The sequence below is a fragment of the Leptonotus elevatus genome, chromosome 10, assembly GCF_054856555.1.
Source record: "Leptonotus elevatus isolate MCC_2025b chromosome 10, RoL_Lele_1.0, whole genome shotgun sequence".
Lineage (NCBI taxonomy): Eukaryota > Metazoa > Chordata > Actinopteri > Syngnathiformes > Syngnathidae > Leptonotus > Leptonotus elevatus.
The window spans coordinates 2,686,465-2,709,876 of record NC_141248.1 but is presented as its reverse complement, the minus strand read 5'-3'; the positions used below and the strand labels follow the sequence as shown (position 1 = coordinate 2,709,876).

The 23,412-nt window shown below is 40.6% G+C and overlaps 1 protein-coding gene across 2 annotated transcripts in view; it reads right to left on the bottom strand.

Moving 5' to 3' along the window:
• LOC147166742 (receptor-type tyrosine-protein phosphatase gamma-like) overlaps positions 1 to 23,412 on the bottom strand; it is a 385,386-nt gene that overhangs the window by 95,985 nt on the left and 265,989 nt on the right. For both annotated transcript variants that reach the window (XM_086086609.1, XM_086086610.1), the window contains exon 5: positions 11,769 to 11,864. In XM_086086609.1, the coding sequence (XP_085942735.1) occupies positions 11,769 to 11,864 (96 nt within the window). The remainder of the gene's footprint in view (positions 1 to 11,768; positions 11,865 to 23,412) is intronic.

Here is a 23,412-nt window from a genome sequence, read left to right as displayed (position 1 = left end):
TCTCTCCATCCATCTTCCATGATGCATTAGTGTTCGCCATAACAGTAGTTTCCCTATTTGTGCAGTCAGTATTCGCTCGGGTGTCACTTTGACAGTTTGGACTTCGAGAGCAGTGGCTCCATTCTATTTTGTTTCTCGTGAAGTATTGTGTGTGCGCGTTTGTGTTGCTGCGTGTTCTCCCCATGTCCAGTTTGTCCACCAGATAGTGCCCATTTTTTCCATCCCTCCCCTCCTCCATGTGCTCCATAACATCACTTGCGTGCCACCCAGCGCGTAACAACCATATTGTAGGATGACAAGTAACGTAGTGTTGGCAGACACACCAGGTTCAGAGCATTGCTGTCTGTTTGCCATGTTGCAAAAACTCAGCACTTAATTACAAAAAAAACAAAAATATATATATCAGGTTCATCTTACGTAAACGGCACAGCAAGGGGAGTGATGCGCTAACCCCAAAAGCGTTCGGGGAAAGAGACTGACTTACTTCCGGCGCTTCACTCAGCCTCAGCAATAAACATCGGAGACCTGGAAAATTGAATTGATTTTTTACTCACAATCGCTACGGGACTTGCTACTTGTATATGCAACTTGTCTATAACATTATGTACATACTCAATTAAATTTTCACGCATGGGTAAAAAAAAAAAGTGTTCCCATTATTAAAACTGTGCTTTTTTTTAATTGAGGGAAAAAAGGATGGCTGGAGTGATGAATGGCTGGAGAGGGAGAGAGAGAGAGAGAGAGAGAGAGGTGAAGAATAACAAGTAGCAATGAAACTTCAAGACACGTTGCACGACACTTAGCAACAGCACTAAACATAGACAAGTTGCATAGACAAGTAACAACGACATGTTGCATATTACGATAGACACAGACATATGTCACACGCCCAATAGACATTGACACAAAGTAGGCATGACGACATATTTTTGGCACTAACGGAACCCCATATTTCAGTGCTGCTCAATTGATGGACATCCAACACGGTCATTTTTGGCAAGTCCTGTAGCGATCGTGAGTGAACAGGTGCCAATTTACAGGTCTCCGATGTTTACTGCCGAGGATGAGTGAAGCACCGGAAGTGAGTCATTCTGTTTCCCTAAACGCTTTTGGGGAGCACAATAACCCCCATTGGAATCCAAACATAATAATAGCAGCAACACAAGGCACACACCAAGAGTGCATTAGAATGGTTACGTGTGGATAGTTAAGTATCCTTTTTGAATTTATGCCATTCCTCATGCTGATTGGCAAAACAACTGTTCGCAATGCCAATTACTTATGCTAACTCTACATTACATACAATGCTTATTTTTATTGAAAGTATTGCACTTTCAACAAGTACTTATTAACGATAATGATAAAGAAACACTATTAACACTGGTGGATGATAACATTGGTGTCATCACTATTGTATCAAATGATTGAGCCACTGCTCCTAGCCAACTTATATGTACTTTAAGATAGCATGGATACCAACATCTATCTAAATTCACGCTACAGTTACTGATTCAACTTCAGTATCTATAACATGCTTCACATCAAGTCAAAGTCAGTGAAGCAGCTGCAATGAATGACTTTTTATTTTCTGAATGCCTTTGAGTAGCACTAGATCACAGCACAAAGAATAAAGCTAGAGACAAATTAGCCTAGCATATGAGGAAAATAGTGCCACAGAGCAGCAGATGTATAATTTATTCATAACAGACGCTTTTCTAAAGAGGGGGAGAAATGTAACATAAGTACATACTTAAACACCTCCATGGTGTTGAGTTTTAAGTTGATGCAGTTCAGTTTTATTCCACTAAAACTGACAATTATTGTATTTATGAATAACATGTGGGTTGAGGAACCCATTCTGCTTACAAAATTGCATTACAAACAATGCACTTCCATTAAATGAATTTGCTGATCACTAAAGACATAAGAAAAACACAAAACACCTAAATCCACATGATTAGATCCCCCCATTGTGGCTGAACCTTAACCCGTGGCAATCCTAGGGGATTTGGCAAAACATACAGTACAAGGAAGTTAGCCTTAACCTTTGGTTACCTGCTCATCTGGTTTGCAATATCGTTGTCGCTGCAATGTTCTATGTTCTATTTTGCACAGCAAATTGGCCAGTGTTAATTTTCCAGTGTTCTATCAAATACTGTATGCAGTATAAAAAGTTAAACTGTTGGAGTAAATTTCCTTGCGGGTTGGGGTGGATGTTGGGTGTAACCTCAATAGCACTACCTTTACTGTTAAATTGACCACACCCTCATTTCTGGTGAAGGAGAAGCTTTCCATTTTCCAGCGCACTGACAACATTTCAATAGCGATATATCCAGTTGTTGCTGTTAGGGCGGTGTGGCTCAGTGGTAGAGTTGTTGTCTCCCGACCCTCAGAGCGTGGGTTTGATCCCAGGCCTTTTTTACTATGTGAAAGCATCCCTAAGCGAGATACGGAACCCCTAGTTACTCATGATCCCTGTCATCAGTAGTCAAAATGTAAAGTGCTTTGAGAGCCTTCTAAGGAGGAAAAACGCTATATAAATGAAGAATAAAGTGTTGTTTGAGTTACATTTTTAACACTGACACTAGTGCAATACACTCATAAGTGTTAAAACACCAGAGTTAAGTTTGGCGGAATTAAATGTTTAACACTGACGCTAGTGTAGTGCTAATTTTATCCGCCATTGGTAAATTTAGTCTCAGTTTTAGTCCAGTTTCAATCACGCTTGTTAGTTTTTAAACAGTCAGCCTCATCCCGTTTTTATTTAGTCTATTTTTAGTCGTCTATAAATCTAGCATTTTAGTCTTTATTTTAGTCCAAGAAAACATAATTTTATTCGTCTAGTTTTAGTCAACAAAATCTGTCAACATTTTTGTCTAGTTTTAGTCAGGACAATCATTTTACCCCTGTATATTTTTTGACAGCAGATAATGTTGAACATTTCAGATCTCCAACTATTTCACATAAAATGTTCTCTCATCTTTTTAATAAAAAACAACTCGACACACAATTACAGTATATCAACAAGTTGCTACTATGGCTCCATGTTATGAGCTAGTAAGTTAACCAGCATTAGTTAGCGGTTGGATTAACATTATTGTTGGGACGTTATAGCCGTTGGATTAATGTAAAAATACATTATAACTAGATTTTTTTTTAACCGCTTATCGTCAATCCACCTTCTGTCTGCCCCATGTGTTTATGCCCCATGTGTCACGAGCTGCAGATTGGAAAGGTGTGTCACTGTGTGTCACATGACAGTGACACACAAGCAGAGTCAAGATTTTATCTCGTTGTTGTTCATGAACTATAATGTTCATAGACTTTTTATTAAGTGAAATACATTTTCGTCTCGTTTTAATTAACGAAAATGCATTCTGATTTAGTCTCAGTTGTTGTTTATTAATGAGGGTTTTAGTCTAGTCTAGTCGACACACACACACACACGTGCATCCAGTGCATCCTAATTTCAAGTAGAAATACTAGTTTACAAAAAGTCAACAAATATTTTTTTCACCTTTTAAAGTCAAGAAAAGGGAGAAAGAAAATGAGTGGTGTGGTCAGAAAGGATATTAAGAGAAATAAATTCAGTCTTGTAGAATAGAAACAAAAACATGACAGACTGCTAGACAATAAGGAGAAATGAAAGAAAGGAGGACAATGGGAATTAGTGTTTTATTATTAATGTTTATCTCTGAAAGCCCACAGGCTTGTCTCTGGAGATCCTCAGCCACGGGCCTCATATCACATGGTCCTACTCTTTCAATAACCACTCCTTTTTTCCCTTCACATTCACTCATTCTCGCTCCGTCTCTCATCATCCTTCCCCACAGCTCAGCTCTCCTCTCTGTCTCAAGGGACAGGCCACTGGAGTGAGAACAAACATCTAAAAAATAAAATAAAATAAAGGCGGTAGTATAATGTGACATGTCCTCATATTTCTGTCATTGTACCACTTCTTTACTATCAACCCAGTTTCCCCTCCCACTGTCAGCCGTCCAACACTCATTTTCAATGTGCAATACCCTCTTTGACTTTTTTCCACTCCCTGCATGTCTTCGAGACATGTCTCCTTCTCCTGTCTTTGGCAGAACTAACTGCTGAACAAAATTATGACATTTTGTTTGACAGAACAATGATGTGCTGATTAGTTACCAGTGCACACACTAGAGACATTGTGGAAAAAATATTTAACAATGATTAAAAGAAAGACAGACAGAGACTAAAAAAAACCCCCAATGATAATAAAGTTATTCTTTATTGCGAGTTTATCTATAGTTTTCTTATTTTGGTTTCTTTAATATTTATTAGGACAGTGCTATTCAGAGGTCAGGTCAGGTGAATCTATAAAAATTTTACACACAAACTAGACTAAGTGCAATTTCTGGAGAAATTGCGTGGAAGCTAAGCTGAAAGCTAAGCTGCAGAGGTGGGCATCGTCATTGACTGGAATTGATGATTGATGGAAGTGCCCCCCACCTTTTGGCGTGTGCACTTTCAGCGAATGCTTGATAGTGCAAAGCCTTGAAATAATGCACAGACTTAGCACCGAGTCGATCGCGGTGAGTACACACGGTCTTTCTCAATCCGTGTATTTTTGTGAGGCTTTGCATCTAGGGCCACATAAAGAGAAATAGAAGAATGCAAGGGCTACTACACTTTCATCAATCATCAATTCCAGTCAATGACGATGCCCACCTCTGCTAAGGTGAATGGAAAGATAAATTACATGAAAATGACAAAGTATTAATTGTAGTTGGAAGATAAATTAATAAAAAGAACACATGAACTGCAATCTGTCTAAAGTGGTATCCGAACCATGGCCTCTTGTTTAACATAATCCTCACAGTTTGAGTTGCCAAAATGTGTGGCATAATTTCTTAGCCAGTACTGAAATGTTCTTTTACACATCACACTACCAGAAATCACCAGTTTAGACAGGTTAGGTATTATTTAGCCACCCCAACCCCAACATCAAAATATCTTGAATTTTACAAAACAGATATTTTGTGAATACTTCTGAAGAGATGAAGATGACCAGGATAGGCTTGACATTCTGATTCAAGCGACATCTCTATTTTGGGCCTGAAACCTCCCCCAATGGTTTGATATGAAAGAACTGCCCTGTATCACACCATCAATGCTAGCTTCCAGAAAATCTTGTCGGATTTTACGATAGTAGATGCCCAAGGCTGGCAATGGTCACAGAATCATTATGCAGACAAAATGCTAACATTCAACTGGCCAACCAAACAAAGCACACCATCCAGTTTGCACAAGCTGCCGATAATAACTCCTCAAGGCTGTTAATCAAATCAAAGCTCCTCTTGCTTGGCAGAGTGGAACATGGTTGGCGACCTCGAGAAGCAGCACGTTCCCGAAGGAGACAGTGGAAACTCTTTGGCTGGACATAGCTATATAGCCAGTCAGCAGAAAAGTCCATCTTGTGGCGTAGAATGCCCCATGGGAGGAGGGCATGGAGGTCATGTATGACACAATAGAGATAAAAAATATATATACTGCCCTGAACTTACTTCTAAATCAAAGTGCAGCAAGTTTGCAATATTCTTTCATGACAAAGTTCAAAGCATTAAAATGCTAAATTTTAAATTACACAAATAACTACTGAGCAGTCAGATTTCACACCTGTCTCTGACAAAACAAGTCAGGTTTCCATCGAAATGTTGCAAAAACTTTAAGTGAATTTTGTGAAAATGTACATGCGACTTATGCCTGTTTCCATCTGTTCTTCTTTTGCGAATAGTGAGAGGAGACTTTGCCGCAAGATGACTTACCTGAGCTGTTGATAGAGGAATTGAGCGACGTAACCAAAGGTCTTTGACCCAGTATTTAATTTATCATGTTAAAGTTTTTCACCGCTGGTAGCCATTCAACGCTTCTCAGCCATGTACCTCTGCTTGAGACTTTTCCACTTGCTTCCGAGTACTGTTCACGGCTTGTCAAAATCTTTCGCCATCATTTGGTTTTCTAACTGTTGCGGGGGCTGTGGACCGGTGGGGTGCCTGGCGGGCCTGCAGTGCCCCGTCCTGCTGCGTTGGGGGCGCGGGCCGTGTTGGGGTGTGGGGCGCTCCTGTTCCTGGGTTTGCTCTCCGGCCGGTGGCCCTGGTGGGGCCCGGGGGTCGTCCTTTGGCGCTGCCGCGGCCTGGGGGGCCCTGAGGTGTTGCGCCTGCTCTGTCCTGGCAGGGGTCGACGGCTCCCCTCTTTGGTGGAGATTTTCATGCATGCCAGATCCACCACACAAGCATCTATCGAAACTCAGACACAATCTGCTTCTTTCCTCAGGTCATTGAATCGGTGGAGGCTGGTGTCTGTGGATCTCACTCTGCTTCGTTTGTCCTTCCTTCCTTTCCTCAGTCTCTCCTTTGGTCTCTTGAGGTCTCCCTGATTTGTTGATATTTAGATGTTTCTGGGGTTGGTGAAGAACTCTGGTTGGTGGCCCGGTGGGTGGTGTCTGGTCGGTGCTGGATTTCACTTTCCTTTCTTTTCTTTGGTCCTTCCTCGGGTCTCCTGACGGCGGTGTTCGGTTTAGGTGAACGGTATGGGATTTTTTTAATAGGTTTTTGGTGAACTAACAAACACACGCACATACACATAGTCACCCACATTCAAAAAAAAAAAAAAAAAAGAGAGCAATGATGATGACATTACCGAATGAACAATACTGAGCTCTAAAAAAAAAAAAAAAGAATAATCGTGCCTTTTACTCCCCGCAAACAGCAATCAACACCTGGGCTGTGCTCGAATAATTGTACCTTTTATTCGCCGCAAACAGCAATCAACACCTGGGCTGTGCTAGAATAATTGTACCTTTTATTCCCCGCAAACAGCAATAAACACAACTCGCTTTGCTAGAATAATGGTGCCTTTTATTCCCCGCAAACAGCAATCAACACACTTCAACGCTAAGCACCAGAATATGATCATCATCAGCGCTTACCTTGACACTAGACCGGAGAGCCCACGGTCCGGGTAAAACGAGCTGCAAAATGGCTGGGCAATGGTACGTATTCCACAGCTGACTCCGCCCGGACCGTGTGCCGCTCCGTCTTTTATTCGTTAACAAAAAGTTGTGAGCGTGAGAAACCGGGCTGTCCAAGCCCTCTCCCAGACACTCTCGAAAACATGCGAAGCAGGGAAGACTGTAGTATAAACAAGGTATTCACTCCCAGGCTGATTCCCACCTTTATTTGCAAATTGTTGGGCACCTGGATTCGTACAACAGTTCAGGGCAACAACATATCCTTATATAAGAGGTTACATGAGGACATATCAAACCATGGTCATTTTCCCTTCACTCACCAATTGGCATTGAAGCAGCATTGCTAAATTGCCACCAGGAAAGAAGTTTTCTTTTTTCCAACTGCAGTTCAGAGCCAATTTGAGAAATTGTATGACTGCCACACTACCCCAACGTATTCTATAGAAAGCTCTGAAAACAGCATCTGTTATTCACAGACCACACAGCAGAAGGCCTGCTACTACCACCATTGATGAAAACACCCAAAGACGCTTCACAGTGGTTGCATTCGTGCACTCACACATTCACACTCTGGTGGCGGTAAGCTACTTAAGTAGCCACAGGTGCCCTGGTGCAGGCTGATGGAAGCGTGGCTGCCAGTGTGTGCCTACGGCCCCTCCGACCACCACCTAACATTCGCACCTTCCATACACCAGTGTGAGTAGAACTGGAGGCAATGTGTGTGAAGTACCTTGCCCAAGGACACAACGACACATGACTTGGGGAGAGCGGGGATCGAACAGCCAACCTTCTTGTTACTGGACAACCGGCTCTACACCGTGAGCCACGCCCGCCACAATAATAAATTTACAAAAGCTAAATATTGCTTGATGTCACAAAAATTCACGCACATCTCTATTCATGTTCACTTCAAACTGAAAATATCAAAAAAATTGCCAAAGCATTTTTGATTTTTATGGGCATTACACTTTTTTCTCAACATACAGTGCAATCAAACGAGCACAACTGTATACTGTCCTGCACTTTTTCCCCAATAAATCCAAAGTAGTGAATATTTTACGTATTTTATTGGTCTTGTATTTGAGCAACTAAACTAACTTGAACTAAAATAAATTAGCAGTTACTGTGTAAAATCTGTCATGGTCTGGTTTCCAGGCTGTGCTCTCAGGCATTGTTTGTTTTTGTTTTGCAGCAGTAGCCTGACCGCTTGGTGGCGCTATTGCGACATGCACACAAGCTCCTCATTTTGTTATTAGCCTGCTTGTATAGAGGCAGCTGAGGAAGCAGTCAATGTCGGACTATTTACTTGCTGTCCTTGATAGCCCAACTATAGTTTTGACGTCTTGTACCACGTTTCTCTAGAACCTTGTCTTGCCTTGTATTTTCATAGCGTGATTTTTGAGTTTCTGTTTCTTGGCTCTTTTGGTTTACTGTTACTTCCATGATTTATATGTGCGCTTTTTGTTAGTATTTCTCTCCTTGCTGTTTGCAAGTGTTTTCTTTTGGACATTGAATGTTGTATGCTTTGTTCAAATACATTTTTGTTATAGCTTCTTTGATGTCCACATTTCTGGGATCCACCCACATGACAGAATAGTCCGACCATGGAACCCATGGACTCAAGTAAGGTGCGCCTCACCCTAGCCAGCCAGGGACAGTTCGTGGGGCATCACAAGCAGTCCCTGACTTCGCTGGGTTTGCCAATGCCACCCGACCTCATGGTCTATACACCTGCCGTGGGCCGAATACGCCCACAACGCGTTAGTCTCCTCCGCCACTGGCCGCTCACCATTCATGGCTGCATACAGATTCCAGCCTCCAATGTTCCTGTCGCAAGAGTGGGAGGTGGCCATCCCACAGTCCAGCACCACCTCCTGAGAGCTCATAGTGTGCTAAAAACCAAAACCAAGAGTTCGCTAATTGGCGGAGGCTTACGACTATTGCCTGGGACAAGAGGTTTAGCTGTCCACCAAAGACATCTGGCAGCTGGGTCCAAGGAACTGGACCCACACTTCATTAGACCTGACAAAATTTGGCTAGAAATGAAGCAGACAGGGCTGCCAGACAAGTCTTGAAACCAATCAGTACTGACGATCAAAATAAAAAAGTGCTTCTATGTTTATTTTCTTCTTCTAAATCTTTTTTTCAGCCCTTTCCCTTTTGTAAAAAACAAACAAACAAACAAACAATTATTCCATATGACCAAGCCCATCATTGCTTCTTCTTCTTTTTTTTTTCTAAAGGGGTGGATATAGTAAATAATTTTGAAGAGAATCAGCAGATGAATATCTCACACATTGCTGCTACAAGCAGTAAAGTAAATGAGCAAATAAAAAAAGATGATGCTATTTACCATTGTTATCTTTTTCAATCAGTGTTGTGTGGTGTCCTGCTTGGTCATTTATGTGTGATTCCTGTGCTCAGCCAATCGGGCCTATTCATCCAATAAGACATGGTCGGAACTAAGCCTGAACACCGAGCTAAATGGTAACATCTCTGTGCAATACTAAGACATACACAGTGGGAAGTTTAGGAATGAATCATCACAATAGAAACAAGAAGGAATTTTGTAGTTGTAAAGATAAAAATGCAGTAAACAAAGATTAAAGTAAAAGTAGAATGTGATCCAAAGGTATGAAGCGCAGGTTTATCTGCAGAAATACAAGAGTGCTCGACAGTCCGAGAAAGTATTAACAGCTGGCCCAAGTAAAAATCAACTTGGGTAATTGATAACTTTTGGTTTTCTCCGGGTGCTCCGGTTTCCTCACACATTCCAAAGACATGCATGTCACGTTAATTGAACACTCTAAATTGTCCCTGGGTGTGATTGTGAGTGTGGATGGTTGTTTGTCTCTCTGTGCCCTGGATTGGCTGGCAACCAGTCCAGGGTGTACCCCGACTACTGCCCGAAACCAGCCGGGGTAGGCTCCAGCGCTTGTGAGGATTTATCGGTTAAGAAGATGGATATATATATATATATATATATATATATATATATATATATATATATATATATATATATATATATATATATATATATATATATATATATTTAAAAAATCATCATAGGTTACTGTTTAATTTTGTGTGGAAAAAAATAATAACCAATGTCCGCTGTCCAAGCCAACACGCTCATTGTGCAAATGAACAGTATGCCCTCTCCCTCCCAGAACTTTCAAAATTCTATTAACTCTTTGACCGCCAAAAACGTTTAATAACGTTTAGTAAAATCCAAATGAGTGCCAAAGACGTTAAAAGACATTCATTATGTTTTTTTTGGGAAACGGGTGGAGGAAAGCCTTGGCAAGATGTGCTGAAAGTATCAAGCAGATCGAGTTAGTATAATGACTATTTTTGGGCACTAGATGGCCGCGATGACTCTCTTTGGACAAGATCAGGTAGGAGTCAGTAGAAGACGTTAGGCGGAGCTAGAGTGTTGAGACTGAGAGAATGGCTGAGGAAGCGAAAATGGCGACATTTTTTTCAAAGACGAAAAGCATCGACCAATGCTAAAGAGCACATTGATCGGACGTTCAATCGGACGATGAAGAGTACCACGGGTCCAATACATATTCATACTGTGGGTATAGTCTGATCACGGAGAAGACACTGGTTCTGGACTACGATGCCACCATGAATTGAGTGGATAAGATGGATCAGAACATCTCTTACCACCCGGTATAGGAACTGAAGGACATGAGGAAGCCAAACGTAACACCAGTTCACCGTATCATGATCCTGAGAGTAGACTTGATGACAACATGGCCAAACACACACTGCAGTATATACCTGCTACTCCCCGGAAAAAAAGGCCGGCAAGAAAGTGCACGCGAAGGGGCAATCGCAGTGAAACTAATCTGTGGTGCAAATCCTGCTGCGTCCCCTTGCACGCAGGGGAGTTTTACACAATATACCTCACAAAAAGAAAAACTGTGTAGTTGAAACATCCACACAATTGTAAATAGTACCACAGTTGCACACATTTGTAAATAGTTTGCCAAATTGTTTTGTCAAATTGTTACACTGTTGAATGTAAATAAACGTATTTTGCAATCAAAAAACACTTTTTCATTGTTGGTGGTAGTGTTTTACAGAAGTAAAGCACTGTTTAGGTGTTTGTGGCATCATTCATGGAAAAAAAAAAGTGTCAAATTCACTAGAGTGCATGAAATAATATCGTTTCACAAAAACCTTGATTTCTCCGTATTTTGGTCCAAAACAGAGCATTTGGATGAAACTGACCTATTTTCTATTGTTGATTACTGAAAAACGGAATCAGGTAGAAACTAACTTTTTTTCTGATGAAAGATGAGAGTTCAATCTTTCATTTGGTAGTATCTGTGTTTCCATAGTCCAAACACAACATTTTCTGTGGACCTTGAAAGATCAGTCAAAATGCTTAAATCAGCTGGCACCCACATATCCTCTTTTCTGAAAATGCTTGGCAGTCAAAGAGTTAATCAAATAGCTCAGACCAAGTCATGTGGAATATTCACCGTTTCTCCTCTTCGTGCAAATAGCTACATAAGATTATATACATATCAAGTGATTGAAATGCAATTGTTTGCTGTCAAAAAATAACTTTGTAATAATTCTCTCCATTTGAAAGAGTCCCCAAGGCTCATAGTATCTCTATTATTAAGGCGAGATGATCAAGACAGAGCTGTGTTGGCATGTGTGTGTGCTTAGAAAAGGTGAGTGTGTTAGTTTTCACACTCCAACACACATTAACCATGTGGAATAATGATTTAAATAAAATAACTCCAACCTGAAGGAACACTGCCATGGCTGCGATGATTCTCTTCTCTTTAAGTGCTGCACTGAGGCTGTCAAAGTCATCTGAGTTGTACATGTAGATTTGCATCTGTCAGAGCACATAACAATAACAACAAAAACATGTTAGTTTCAAGACAACATTTTAGAAAAATATTGCAGGCAATTTCGCAGACAAAAGCTAAAAGTCAGTTAGGCCAGCCAAATAACAGTACAGTCATCCCTTTTTGGATTACTCAAACTCTAAATTTCCTCTTTGCACCTCTAAAATACCACTGGTGATAATTAGGGCCCGACCGATTAATCCGACTCCGATTATAATCAGCCGATTAATGGCCTTCAAACATTGGCCAAAACAGTCGGCCAATTGGGCCGAATAGCCGATTAATTTCCCCTTATCAAAGAAAACCAAAGTTTCCGACGCTGTGAAAGTACCCTGAATGCACCATTTAGCTTGCGTATCTTTAGCAACTAGCAAGTGTGTAGAGTATGTTATTCTGGTTATTCTTTTGTCCCTAAGCGTCCTTTAAGCAGTTTAATGACACCTCAGTTAACTATAAACCTAAACACACGACAATAAGAATAACATCCACTTTATATTTAAATACAAATCATGCTTCGTTTTTAATTAAAACATTAATGCTAAATGCGAAGGGAGGATCCCATTCAAATGTTAACATTGACTATTATTTTTAGTATTTTTCCTTCAAATAACGAATATTTACACACAAATGCTGTGGGAACAGATACCCACAGGTGAGATAACACTACGCCAGTGGCGAGCGGTGACCTTTGAGAGTGGGCATGCTGGAGTGACACATATGCGAGCACCCACTACATTTTTGGGGGATAGTTTTATTATTAATTTTGATATAAAATATTATATAATTATAATTTTATACCACTTTGTAGGTATAAAATTAAAGCGGAAATATTCAGGACTGGCGGAGGTTGATGCACACACACTGTAATGTAACCAGCTCCGTAGTGAGTGAAATGACACAATCACACAATATGTTTGCCAATACGTTGAAATTTACAGTATTCGGAACTGGCTCGTGCCCATGAAGTGGGCTCAACCCGGGTGTTATGTGCCGGATGACACAAAATAATGTTGTGGTGAAGAAGTGGTGGATTTAGGGGCACACTGTAACCAAACGGGTGGACATATTGGTTGAACGACACACAAGTGGGGCAACACACGAGGAAACACACTACACAATACCTCAATACAGAAACAAAACAGAACGGAGCTGACACTCCCGAATGTCGAGCCGCTCTCCCGACCTTCCGAACTGCCCTAGTGCAATGTCGAATGAATAATTGGTTGATGAATGAATGGATGAACTATGGCACAAGTCAACACGAATGAGTAGTGGGTTAAAAACGAACTCATGTGTAAATTGCACTGAAACAAAAGGACAGCAGAACAAACACACAACACAAGAGGTATAGGGGCTGGTGTTGACAGTCTTCTGCCCAGATTTAATTATAACTGTTTTGATTTAGTTATAACTGTTTCGATTTAATAATGTGACGGAATGTCTGAAGACTCTTCCTTCTTTTTCACACGCAATTTGCCATTTGTTTGGGGGAGCGAATGTGTTAAAAAGGATTCCTTTGTAAGTTTTATTTGCTGCGAGGTGCCATTTTGTCTGAGACCTACTATATTTCCAAATCAATAGGCCATCTATCAATGTGTATTGAGTGCTGTCTGTCTTGGCTGAGGGCGGGGGCCGGGGAGAGGGGGTAGGGGTGGGGCTAAAGCGCAGGGCTGGTGAGAAAGGGGAGAGGGGAGGGGTTTGGGGGACCGCTTTTCTGAAAGTATAAGACAAATGCAATTGTGAGGAATCGACACACTTGCAAGAACTTCTGCAGCGTTTTGTCTGTAAACTTGTTTGTGTCCGGAATATTCTGTAAAATAAATCCTTTGAAGGACCTGTTCACCGATCTCCAGTCTGTATTCAGAAAATCAACATTCTCATTACCCAGAACAAAAGGAACACGCAGAAAACAAAATAATCGTTTTCCAACACTGGCTACAAAACGAACCAACGAAGGGGGTAAAACGCACACAAACAGCCAAACCGCTCCCGACCTAATGACCACAGCTGGTCTTGCATCTGAAGCCAGTACGGCAAGCGCTCCTCCCTTGCCCTGATTGGTTGACAGAGTCGGGTACAAGGTCTACCAATCAGAAAGGAGCGCTCACACAGCCTGCATCAAATACTCACAACTACAAAAAAAAAAAACAGCAACGAAACATCGTGGACCATAACACCGGGAGAGGAAAAAATGACATCGCAGCGGAGCCACAAGAGGTTTCAACCAACAATCAAGTTTGCTAACCTGTGAACAGCCAGCTAGCCATTTATGTTTCTCGTACGTCCTGGCTTGAATGTGACTTATGAAATGTTTCCCTGTTTTCGTGATCATTACTTCATTAGGACGACCGCTTGAAATTATATTCTTCTTTTCCTTAAAAGTTCTCCGGAAAAATGGCACTCATTGTGACTTGGCGATGAACTGAACCACAGACTGTTAACCGCAGAACATTTCAAATAAGCCTATTATGCGCATGGGCGTTGTGGCAGACAACCTACGTCACGCGCACGTACAGTCAACAGTCCCTCAGAACTGACAACTTCAAATCTCATTGCGCATGCGCGTTGTGACAGATAAGCTGTGTCACGCGCACGTACAGTCAACAGCCTCTCGGAACTGACACAATTTGATATTTCATTGCGCATGCGCGAAACAAGCTGCCAGCTTTTCAGCTTTCTGCTACGAAAACATGACAAATTACACAGGAATTTAAGACCAAGACTGTAGAACTAAGGTACTGTATAATAGAGGACACTGACCGATAAATATTTTCAATGATTTTATTAAAGGGCTTGGGCATGCATTACATTTATAGCTTATATTGACCGCTTGCCACTGCGCCAAAGGCACAAATTCTTCCCAATGTGTGAAAAACTAGTTGTTTCAATAGACTTCGAAACTTTCTTCTGTACTCACTTTAAGTGTGTACATCATGGATGCACAACACCACACTGCCCCCAAGAGGCCAAAACGCACAGGAACAGTCAGTATTTGTTCATACTGTTTTTACAGTTGCTATTATTTTAGTCTATTCTATTCTTATTTCAAGACTCAAGTTAGATTTAAAGTTGATATTTCAAGGATTCAAAGACTTTCTTTTCGCGGATGCAAACATCCAAGGAGTTATTTACATTTATTTATATATAGGAGTTTATTTCCACATGACATGGCACGAAATAATGGCACAATAATGGCACAATAATTTCAAAGACGTGACAATAACACAAGATAAAAACATATAAAAGAAAGGGTGTAAACAAGTAAGAATGGTTTTATTATTGCCACATAAATCGATACAATAACCTTGTAAACTTCATGAAATTCGTTGATAAGGTCACACTTGTCATTCAAAGCAGACAATCTTAATAGCGAAAGTTTGTGCGTAAGTGACACCCATTGAAAAGGAATTGAAGAGGGGGTGGTGGGGTGGGGGTTAATTGTATGCATGATGTATATCAGGGGTGCTCAATACGTCGATCGCGATCTACCAGTCGATCCCAAAGGTATTATTGGTAGATCGCGTGACATTAAAAAAATTGACGTCAACCTATCATCCATCCCGTCTTTTGATTGATATACAGGGCAGCCAGTCAGATGACATCTGAATTTTGTCTGACACTTAGGTCACTGCGCATGAGCAAACAACTGCGCTAAGTGCTAACTAACTAGCAAGCTTGTCAGCGAGTTACGGCCAGTTTTCAGCCTTTGGTTTTTTCTCTCAAACCTATGAAAGGGTATAAAAATGAGTGAGGTAGCTGGACCAAGTAAGAAGAAAAAAACGTATAACTTTCATACGGAATGGGAGGAAGACTTTTTTTTCACGATGACATTTTCCAAGTGCGTTTGCCTCATCTGCCAGTCTACCATAGCAATACCAAAGAAGGGGAATGTGGAGCGGCATTTTCGGACTGTTCATGGAAAATACGACACCGACTTCCCGCCGAAAAGCGAGCTGAGAAAGAGAAAAGTGAAGGAACTGAAATCCCAGTTGTCCGGACAGCAGTCATTTTTCACGCAACAAACTTCAAAAGCGAAAGCCGCCACCGAAGCATCGTTCCGGGTGAGTCACATCATCGTCAATAACAAGAAGTCCTTCCAAGACGGAGAGATGGTAAAAGAGGCATTCGTTGAAGCAGCTGACTCATTGTTCCGAGACTTTAAAAATAAGGCAGAAATATTATCTTCGATCAAAGCTCTCCAGCTGTCAAGAAGCACAGTTACACGGCGCTGTGAAGCCATGGCTGAGGATTTAACCCAGCAACTTTGGAAGGACATTGGAGATTGCGAGTGTTTCTCACTGCAGTTGGACGAATCAACGGACGTGAGTGACACAGCCCAGATGTGCATTTTCATTCGTATGGTGTTTAGTGATATCACTACAAAAGAAGAGCTATTAACAGTACTGCCCATGAAAGAACAGACGCGAGGAGAGGACATATTTCAGTCGTTTAAAAACTTTATCGCGAAAACTCAGCTCCCAGTGTACAAATTGATGTCTATCACCACGGATGGAGCACCCGCAATGGTTGGCCGCTTGAATGGATTTATTGCAAAGTGCAGGCAGGACGATGCTTTCCCGGACTTCCTAAATTACCATTGCATAATCCACCAACAAGCGTTATGCGCTAAAATGCTCAACATGAAAGAGATCATGGATGTTGCAACGAAGATCGCCTGTTCTATTCGCGCCAGATCTCTTCAAAGAAGGCTATTCCGTGCACATCTGGAGATGCTGACTGCGACCACTCTGAGTTGTTGCTACACACTGACGTGAGATGGCTTAGTCGAGGGAAATTCCTGCAAAGATTTCGAGAGCTCTGTCCGGAGATTAAGGAGTTTTTCCGTGTAGCTGGACATGCAGAATACACGCAACTAAATGACGGTCAGTGGCTGTTAGACTTGGCATTTTTAACCGATCTGACCAACATGTTGAATGACCTTAATCTACAGCTGCAAGGAAAAGACAAAACAGTGATCAATATGATCAGCTCGGTTAATGCTTTCAAACGAAAGATGCAACATCTCTCCTCAAAGCTGCAGTGCCATGATTTGGCAAACTTCCAGAACCTGGCGTCAGAGCTGGAGATGCAAAGGAAGGCCTGTGTGCAACTTGACACTGCACGCTACACAGAGCAGATTGACAAATGTCTGTCAGAGTTTGACAAACGCTTTCAAGACTTTTCTTTGCTCGAGCCAGTCGCTACATTCATGTGCTATCCTTTTCGGGAAGATGCTGAGGTTGATTCACTCGCATCAAAAATTGCAACACTGTTTCACCTGAACTCTTCTGTAGTGGAAGATGAGATTTTGACACTACAAGCTGACATTGAGCTGAAGTCCAGAGCTCATGGACAGTTCTGGAACTTACTCACAGAGGTAAAGTACCCCAACATGAGGAAATGTGCTACCTCCTTGACAGCATTATTCGGCTCCACTTATTTATGTGAGTCAGCCTTTTCCCACATGAAGATCATCAAGTCCAAGTACCGTTCCACCATGACTGATGAACATTTGGAAGTGTGCTTGAGGCTGGCTGTCAGCAGTTACCGTCCGGACTATGCATCCCTGGCTGATTCAATTCAGTGCAAGTCATCAGAGTAAACTCGGGTAATGACAAAAAATGTACATAGTTAATTTTGTTGTGTTGTGCAATATTGGCTCATGCGATATAAAGAATCCTCAATATATTTATAAATAAATATATGTTTTGCATTTTTTGTAGTAGGTAGATCATTTTGACTTGATCATTTTATAAGTAGCTCTCATGCTGAAAAAGTGTGAGCACCCCTGATGTATATTTTTAAATAATCTGCAGATTAATCGGTAATCTGTATTTTTTTTATGCCAAAAATCGTCATAGGCCTAAAAAAATGCATATCGGTCGGGCCCTAATTATAATGTATTTACATTTTTATTTTGCAACAATTCTCTTCTACCAATGACAAGTCGACACGTTGAAGGCCACTGTTATGTTGATCACCAGTTTGCATATAATGCACACACAGCTTAAATAATGTTTTACAGAATAGTTTATCTACGCAATGTCACACAGTCTGCATCTCTGCATCTCTGTTACCCACATACTCCCTCATTCTTCATACATGTCACATATCTGACTACTGTACAACAACATCCTTTGAATAAAAAATAAAAAATTTACCAAAACACGTTATACATATACTGTAACAATCAACATTAAAAATTGCACACATACACAAAAAAACACACGCAAGAATGTCACGACCCCTCTCCCCACGGCCCTTCGCAGATAGCATGCAAGACCATGAGAAAACAGAGAAATTGCATCCCATTCCACACTGCTGTGGCCACCAGGATCACAGCATAAACGTAGCATTATTAGCAAGTATCTGGCTTGGGTTTATCCCCCAAAAAATTGAATAAATTTCTTATTTAATGCAACATAGAATTAAATGCTAATTCCTATATCATCTTGTTGCAGTTCTGGAATGAATACTTTCTTTTTCATGCAATGCATGTACTTTGTGTGTTGTCAAAGTTTACAACATAGTCTGGGAAAAAAAAAAATTGCGCATCGCAAATAGTTATAAGAGACGTGCCATGGGAACAAAATCTGTAATCCTCACAGCCCAGAGTTGTTACTGAGACATGAACATTATGCATGACCTTTTTCCCTCTGCTGTTTGAATTTCCGCAGTGCAGCAAAGAGACTTGCTGAATTCAAATCTTTTCTACAGCTGGAGGCAGGGCCTATATGTGAGGAAGTAATGACTCGTGTTTAAATAGATTTGAATGTGATGAAATGCCAAACAAAAACAAGATTCTATTTTCTGATAAAAAAAAACAAAGCTAGCAGAACCATTAAATGGAGAAGCATGATTGGGTTTTGAGGCATGGCAGTGCCAGATACAGTGTACCTGAGAAACCATGAAAAAAAATGAGCATGTGGATAAATGTTTAGGGAGAAGACTATTTGAAGGAACCTGTGAATGTAAAATGAGCCACATGTAAAAGAAGTTGTGAGACGTTTATGTCCCCCTCCCCCAAAAATCTTTTTCACTCATGAAAGTAATTTTTCTCTCAAAATCTTCATGTTAAATTTTCATATACCAAAGTACAGAACATATAATATATTTTGAATGTTTTTATATTTAATTTCACAATATATATATTTAATCCATCCATCTTCTGAACCGCTTATTCCTCACAAGGGTCGCTGGTATGCTGGAGCCTATCTCAGCTGGCTTTGGGCAATAGGCGGGGTACACCCTGAACTGGTTGCCAGCCAATCGCAGGGCACACAGGGACGAACAACCATTCACACTCACAAACACACCTAGGGGCAATTTAGACTCTTCAGTTAACCTGACATGCATGTTTTTGGAATGTGGGAGGAAACCGGAGTACCCGGAGAAAACCCACACAAGCATGGGGAGAACATAAACTCCACCCAGGAAGGGCGAAGCCCGGACTCAATCTCACATTCTCTGCACTGGGAGACAGACATGCTAACCAGTCAGAGTCACCGTGCCGCCATATATTTAATTCTAATTGAATTTATGATTCAGGTATGGTACATTTTACAGTGGAACCATTCGATTTGGCTCTGTTAGATCAAAACCATTGGATGGATGGATTCACCTCGGTTTTTGTTCCATCCCTAATTGCAGCATACTAAATTTGCTTTTGGTAATGGCACCATGTATTAAATTACAACGTGGAAACCCTTGTGGACAATACAGTACAAATATACGACATATGTACAGTGGAAAATGAATGAACGGCCATTCATTGCAAATAATAAAAATTCTCAATCATTATTATTTCTCATACAAAATAAAAATATTTATCCAAGGTACAGATTTGAATATCTAATTGATAATAAATGCCCAAATTTTGATATGTAGACTTCATTTGTCGGCAATCGCACATTCCAGTTCACTTGAGAATGAATCAAAAGTTCATGCAACCCACAGGATTGTGGTTTGATTGTCCTGAGAAAATGAGTTTGGGGGTTGCAGACTAGAGTGCAAGTGGTGAAAGTGTGCGGGGCCGGCTATGAGAGCCTCCTTTCAGCCCGGACAGAGCAAGATGTTGTTGGTTTCGGTGAGTAGGACTCCACTTCTTTTGATGGCTAGACTAAGAGCACTAAGAACTTGCAATCGCTGAAGGTATGGAGATGGCTTTTCTCCAGCATCTTGGAAAGTATCCATGAATGTTGCAAAGAGCTCATCGCCGTCTTGCACGGTGCTATATGCTGAATCTGAGATTTGAAGATAGACCGCTGGACGTGTTTCTGGTTTTAAATGCTTGACCATGTCCGCAGCTGGAGGCAAGAGGCTCTTGAAAAACCTCTTCGATTGTTGTAAGTCGGAGGAAGATGGATCATTTAACATCAGATCAACCGTAGAAGGCCATGTCTCATAGTCTGCTGTGCATTAAGTTTTATGTTCAGACTGTCTTGATTCTTGACTTGAATTCTCAGCAGTGGAACTGGAACTAGGCAGCAACTCGAAAGTGGCATCAGTGGGTGGCAGCGGGTTAGGTTGGGCAGGTGACAAAGATTATTGTGGGGCTGGCCTTAGTTGCTTAATAGAATGGCCAAGCAGAGACATCACATCATTGAGAACTTCTGTAAAATCCTTCCCTGTACTCTTAGCCAAATCTTTTAATTCTGATTCTGATTTTTAGCTTCTCTATTTGAGTAGCACACACTGTTGACAGTTCTGAAATTTCGTGAGTTAGTTTACCGTCATGGCACCATCACTCAAACAAGTATATGGCAGAGGGTTGCAAAGCACTCTCTAACGCAGCACCCATTTTATATTCAACAACCCATTTACAGTTAAACACAGACTCTGGCTTTTCAATATCTTGACTTTTTAAAATTGAGCCATATTTGGTCAAAAACCCGATGATTTCATCCGTTTCTGTCTTCGTAACTCCTTCAATTAAAAATGCATTGGGTATTTTTATGCCATGTTTCTCAAATAAGTCAATTTTTATGTGTATTTTTTTTTCTGTCCACAACAGCTCAAATAGGTGCCATTCTGCAAAGTCTCTCCTGGCTAAATAATTGTATTCTGCTATTATTTACATATTATACGTCTCAACTTCACTGGAATTGGGGGTTGTACATGAAATAATGAGTGATTCAAGTCACACGTTTTATAAAATGAGATTCCATTGTCTCTACATAACGGGAAATTGCAAATGAAGGTATCCATATGTGTTTAAAACTATTTCCTTTATTTAGTTCCCTCTTTGTCACACATTAAATTCGACTTGCATGCATCCTAAATTAGAAGACTTAAAATGTGTGTATCATTGGTACTATGGATTAAACATGAAATGTAATCTATATTGTTCCAATTTTATTTCAGTCATTTCTTTGCACAGATCTCTTGTATAAACAAATAATAGGTGTCAGACACTCAATTATTTATTTTTCGCTTCAGTTTTCTCTTAATTATTTTACCATACCACAGGCTTATCTCTAAAGCACCAACAATCTGCATTAGGGAATCCATTAATCAATTCACAGCCTTCACTAAGTGATTCTACTTTTTTAATGAATTTATATAACACAGATGCCTGAAAGTAAGAATAATGTAAAATAATTAATAATTTATTGTTTTCACACACAAAAAAAAGATTCTCAATCCTATTATAAAATGGTGGGTTGCACACACATTTATATATGAAACCCACACCAATACAATCGTTGGTCAAACACTCCTCAGGCACTGTTTGTTGTCATGGAGATGTGGAGGCATGACACACACAATCATATGCACACAGTGGGAGAGATACATTATTGACAGTTGTGTGTGTAAAGTGCATGTTTGCTCAGCATGCACATTGCACAATAACATTTGCAATGTAAAATAACCCATTCCTGCCTCCCATGCCAGAAGTAATTTTGGTCATGCCAACAGCAATACTGTCAATACATAGTTTTTCCTGTTTCTTTTGCTAAAAATCCTCCCATTAAAAAAAAAAAGGCTTGTCTGATTGTTTTCTTCCCATGTATTTGCAGAGTAAACAGTTGTTAAGCATCCTGATATAAGCTTTGTGGTAAATCTATAGCTGCCTGGGATCACTCAACTGGAACAACACATCCTTCTATATTGACCAGGATTAATTGCAGTGAGAGTAGACACTTGTGCTTGCAAATGAGCCAGTGGAACCAGTGGAAAGCACGAGCTCAACAATTAGAATATTCTGAAACAAGCTATTTGCTCTCATGTGATGTTTGTGTCATCACTGAATGTGAAAATGATTATATTAAATAAATGAGATGGCACTGTATTCTGTGGATGATTTTTGCAAAAAAAAATAATTGAGTGACATTATATTTGTTACTGGCATATCTACTGCCAAACTGGAAATCATTATGTGTAAAAGGAGCAGGTTAGAAAGTCCTTACACATCGACATGTCATTATTCAGTATGCAGGTTTTATTTATTATTACTGTGTACTAAATAATCTCTCTCTCTCTCTCTCTCTCTCTCTCTCTCTCTCTCTCTCTCTCTCTCTCTCTCTCTCTCTCTCTCTCTCTCTCTCTCTCTCTCTCTCTCTATATATATATATATATATATATCCATCCATTTTCTTAACCATTGTCTTCACAAGTGTCGCTGAAGCCTATCCCAGCTGACTTTGGGCAGTAGGCAAGGTACACCCATAGTTGTCATATATATATATATACTCTAAATTGTCCATAGTTGTGATTGTGAGTGTGGATGGTTGTTCAGTGTATATTGCACATTCACACAAAGGCAACTCCTTGTGGATCATGTAATTTGCATATATATACTTTTTAATGATACACAATTTTTTTTCTGCCTCTCGTCTCGACACCATTCAGACATGTCAAGGAAGGTGAAAAATACTCAACGTACCAAGGCTAACTTCAAAATAAAACACAAAATAATACATTGATGGCAATGCAAATAGTCTTAGTAGACTTTTACTTTGAAGTTGGCTCAGCGTCTTCTTTTGGACACAAGCAAGTCTTGAAATGCTTCTGTGTGTACGAGATTTGTTTGAGGAACGAAGCCTGCTTTGCTTCCGTCTGAATGGGGCCTGAGGCCAGGAGGTGGTATAGTGCATGGATATAGCACGTTTCAGATCCAGAGGCAGGTTGATCCAAAGTCGAGCCGCTCTAACTGAAAAAGCCTCGACTTTGGAACAAGTCACCAGAGGATCTGAGACTGCGGGCTGGTTCATAAGTAATTAAAAATTTGGATAAATAGCTTAGGGGCAGCCCTATACGAGCTGTAAACTTAATCACTAAAATCTTCAAATCAACGGACAGGGAGCCAATGCAGTGTTCCTAAAATAGGAGTAATATGTTGCTGTCTATTGGAATTAGTGAGAAGCCTAGCTGCTGCATTCTGAACGATTTGGAGGCGGGAAAGTGATTTTTGACTGATACCGGACAGGAGTGAAATGCAGTAATCTAGCCTGGAAAAAATAGAGCATGGATCAATTGTTCAAGGTTGGATTTTGTTAGAATTTATTTAATTTTGGCTGTGCGCAAGTGGTAGAA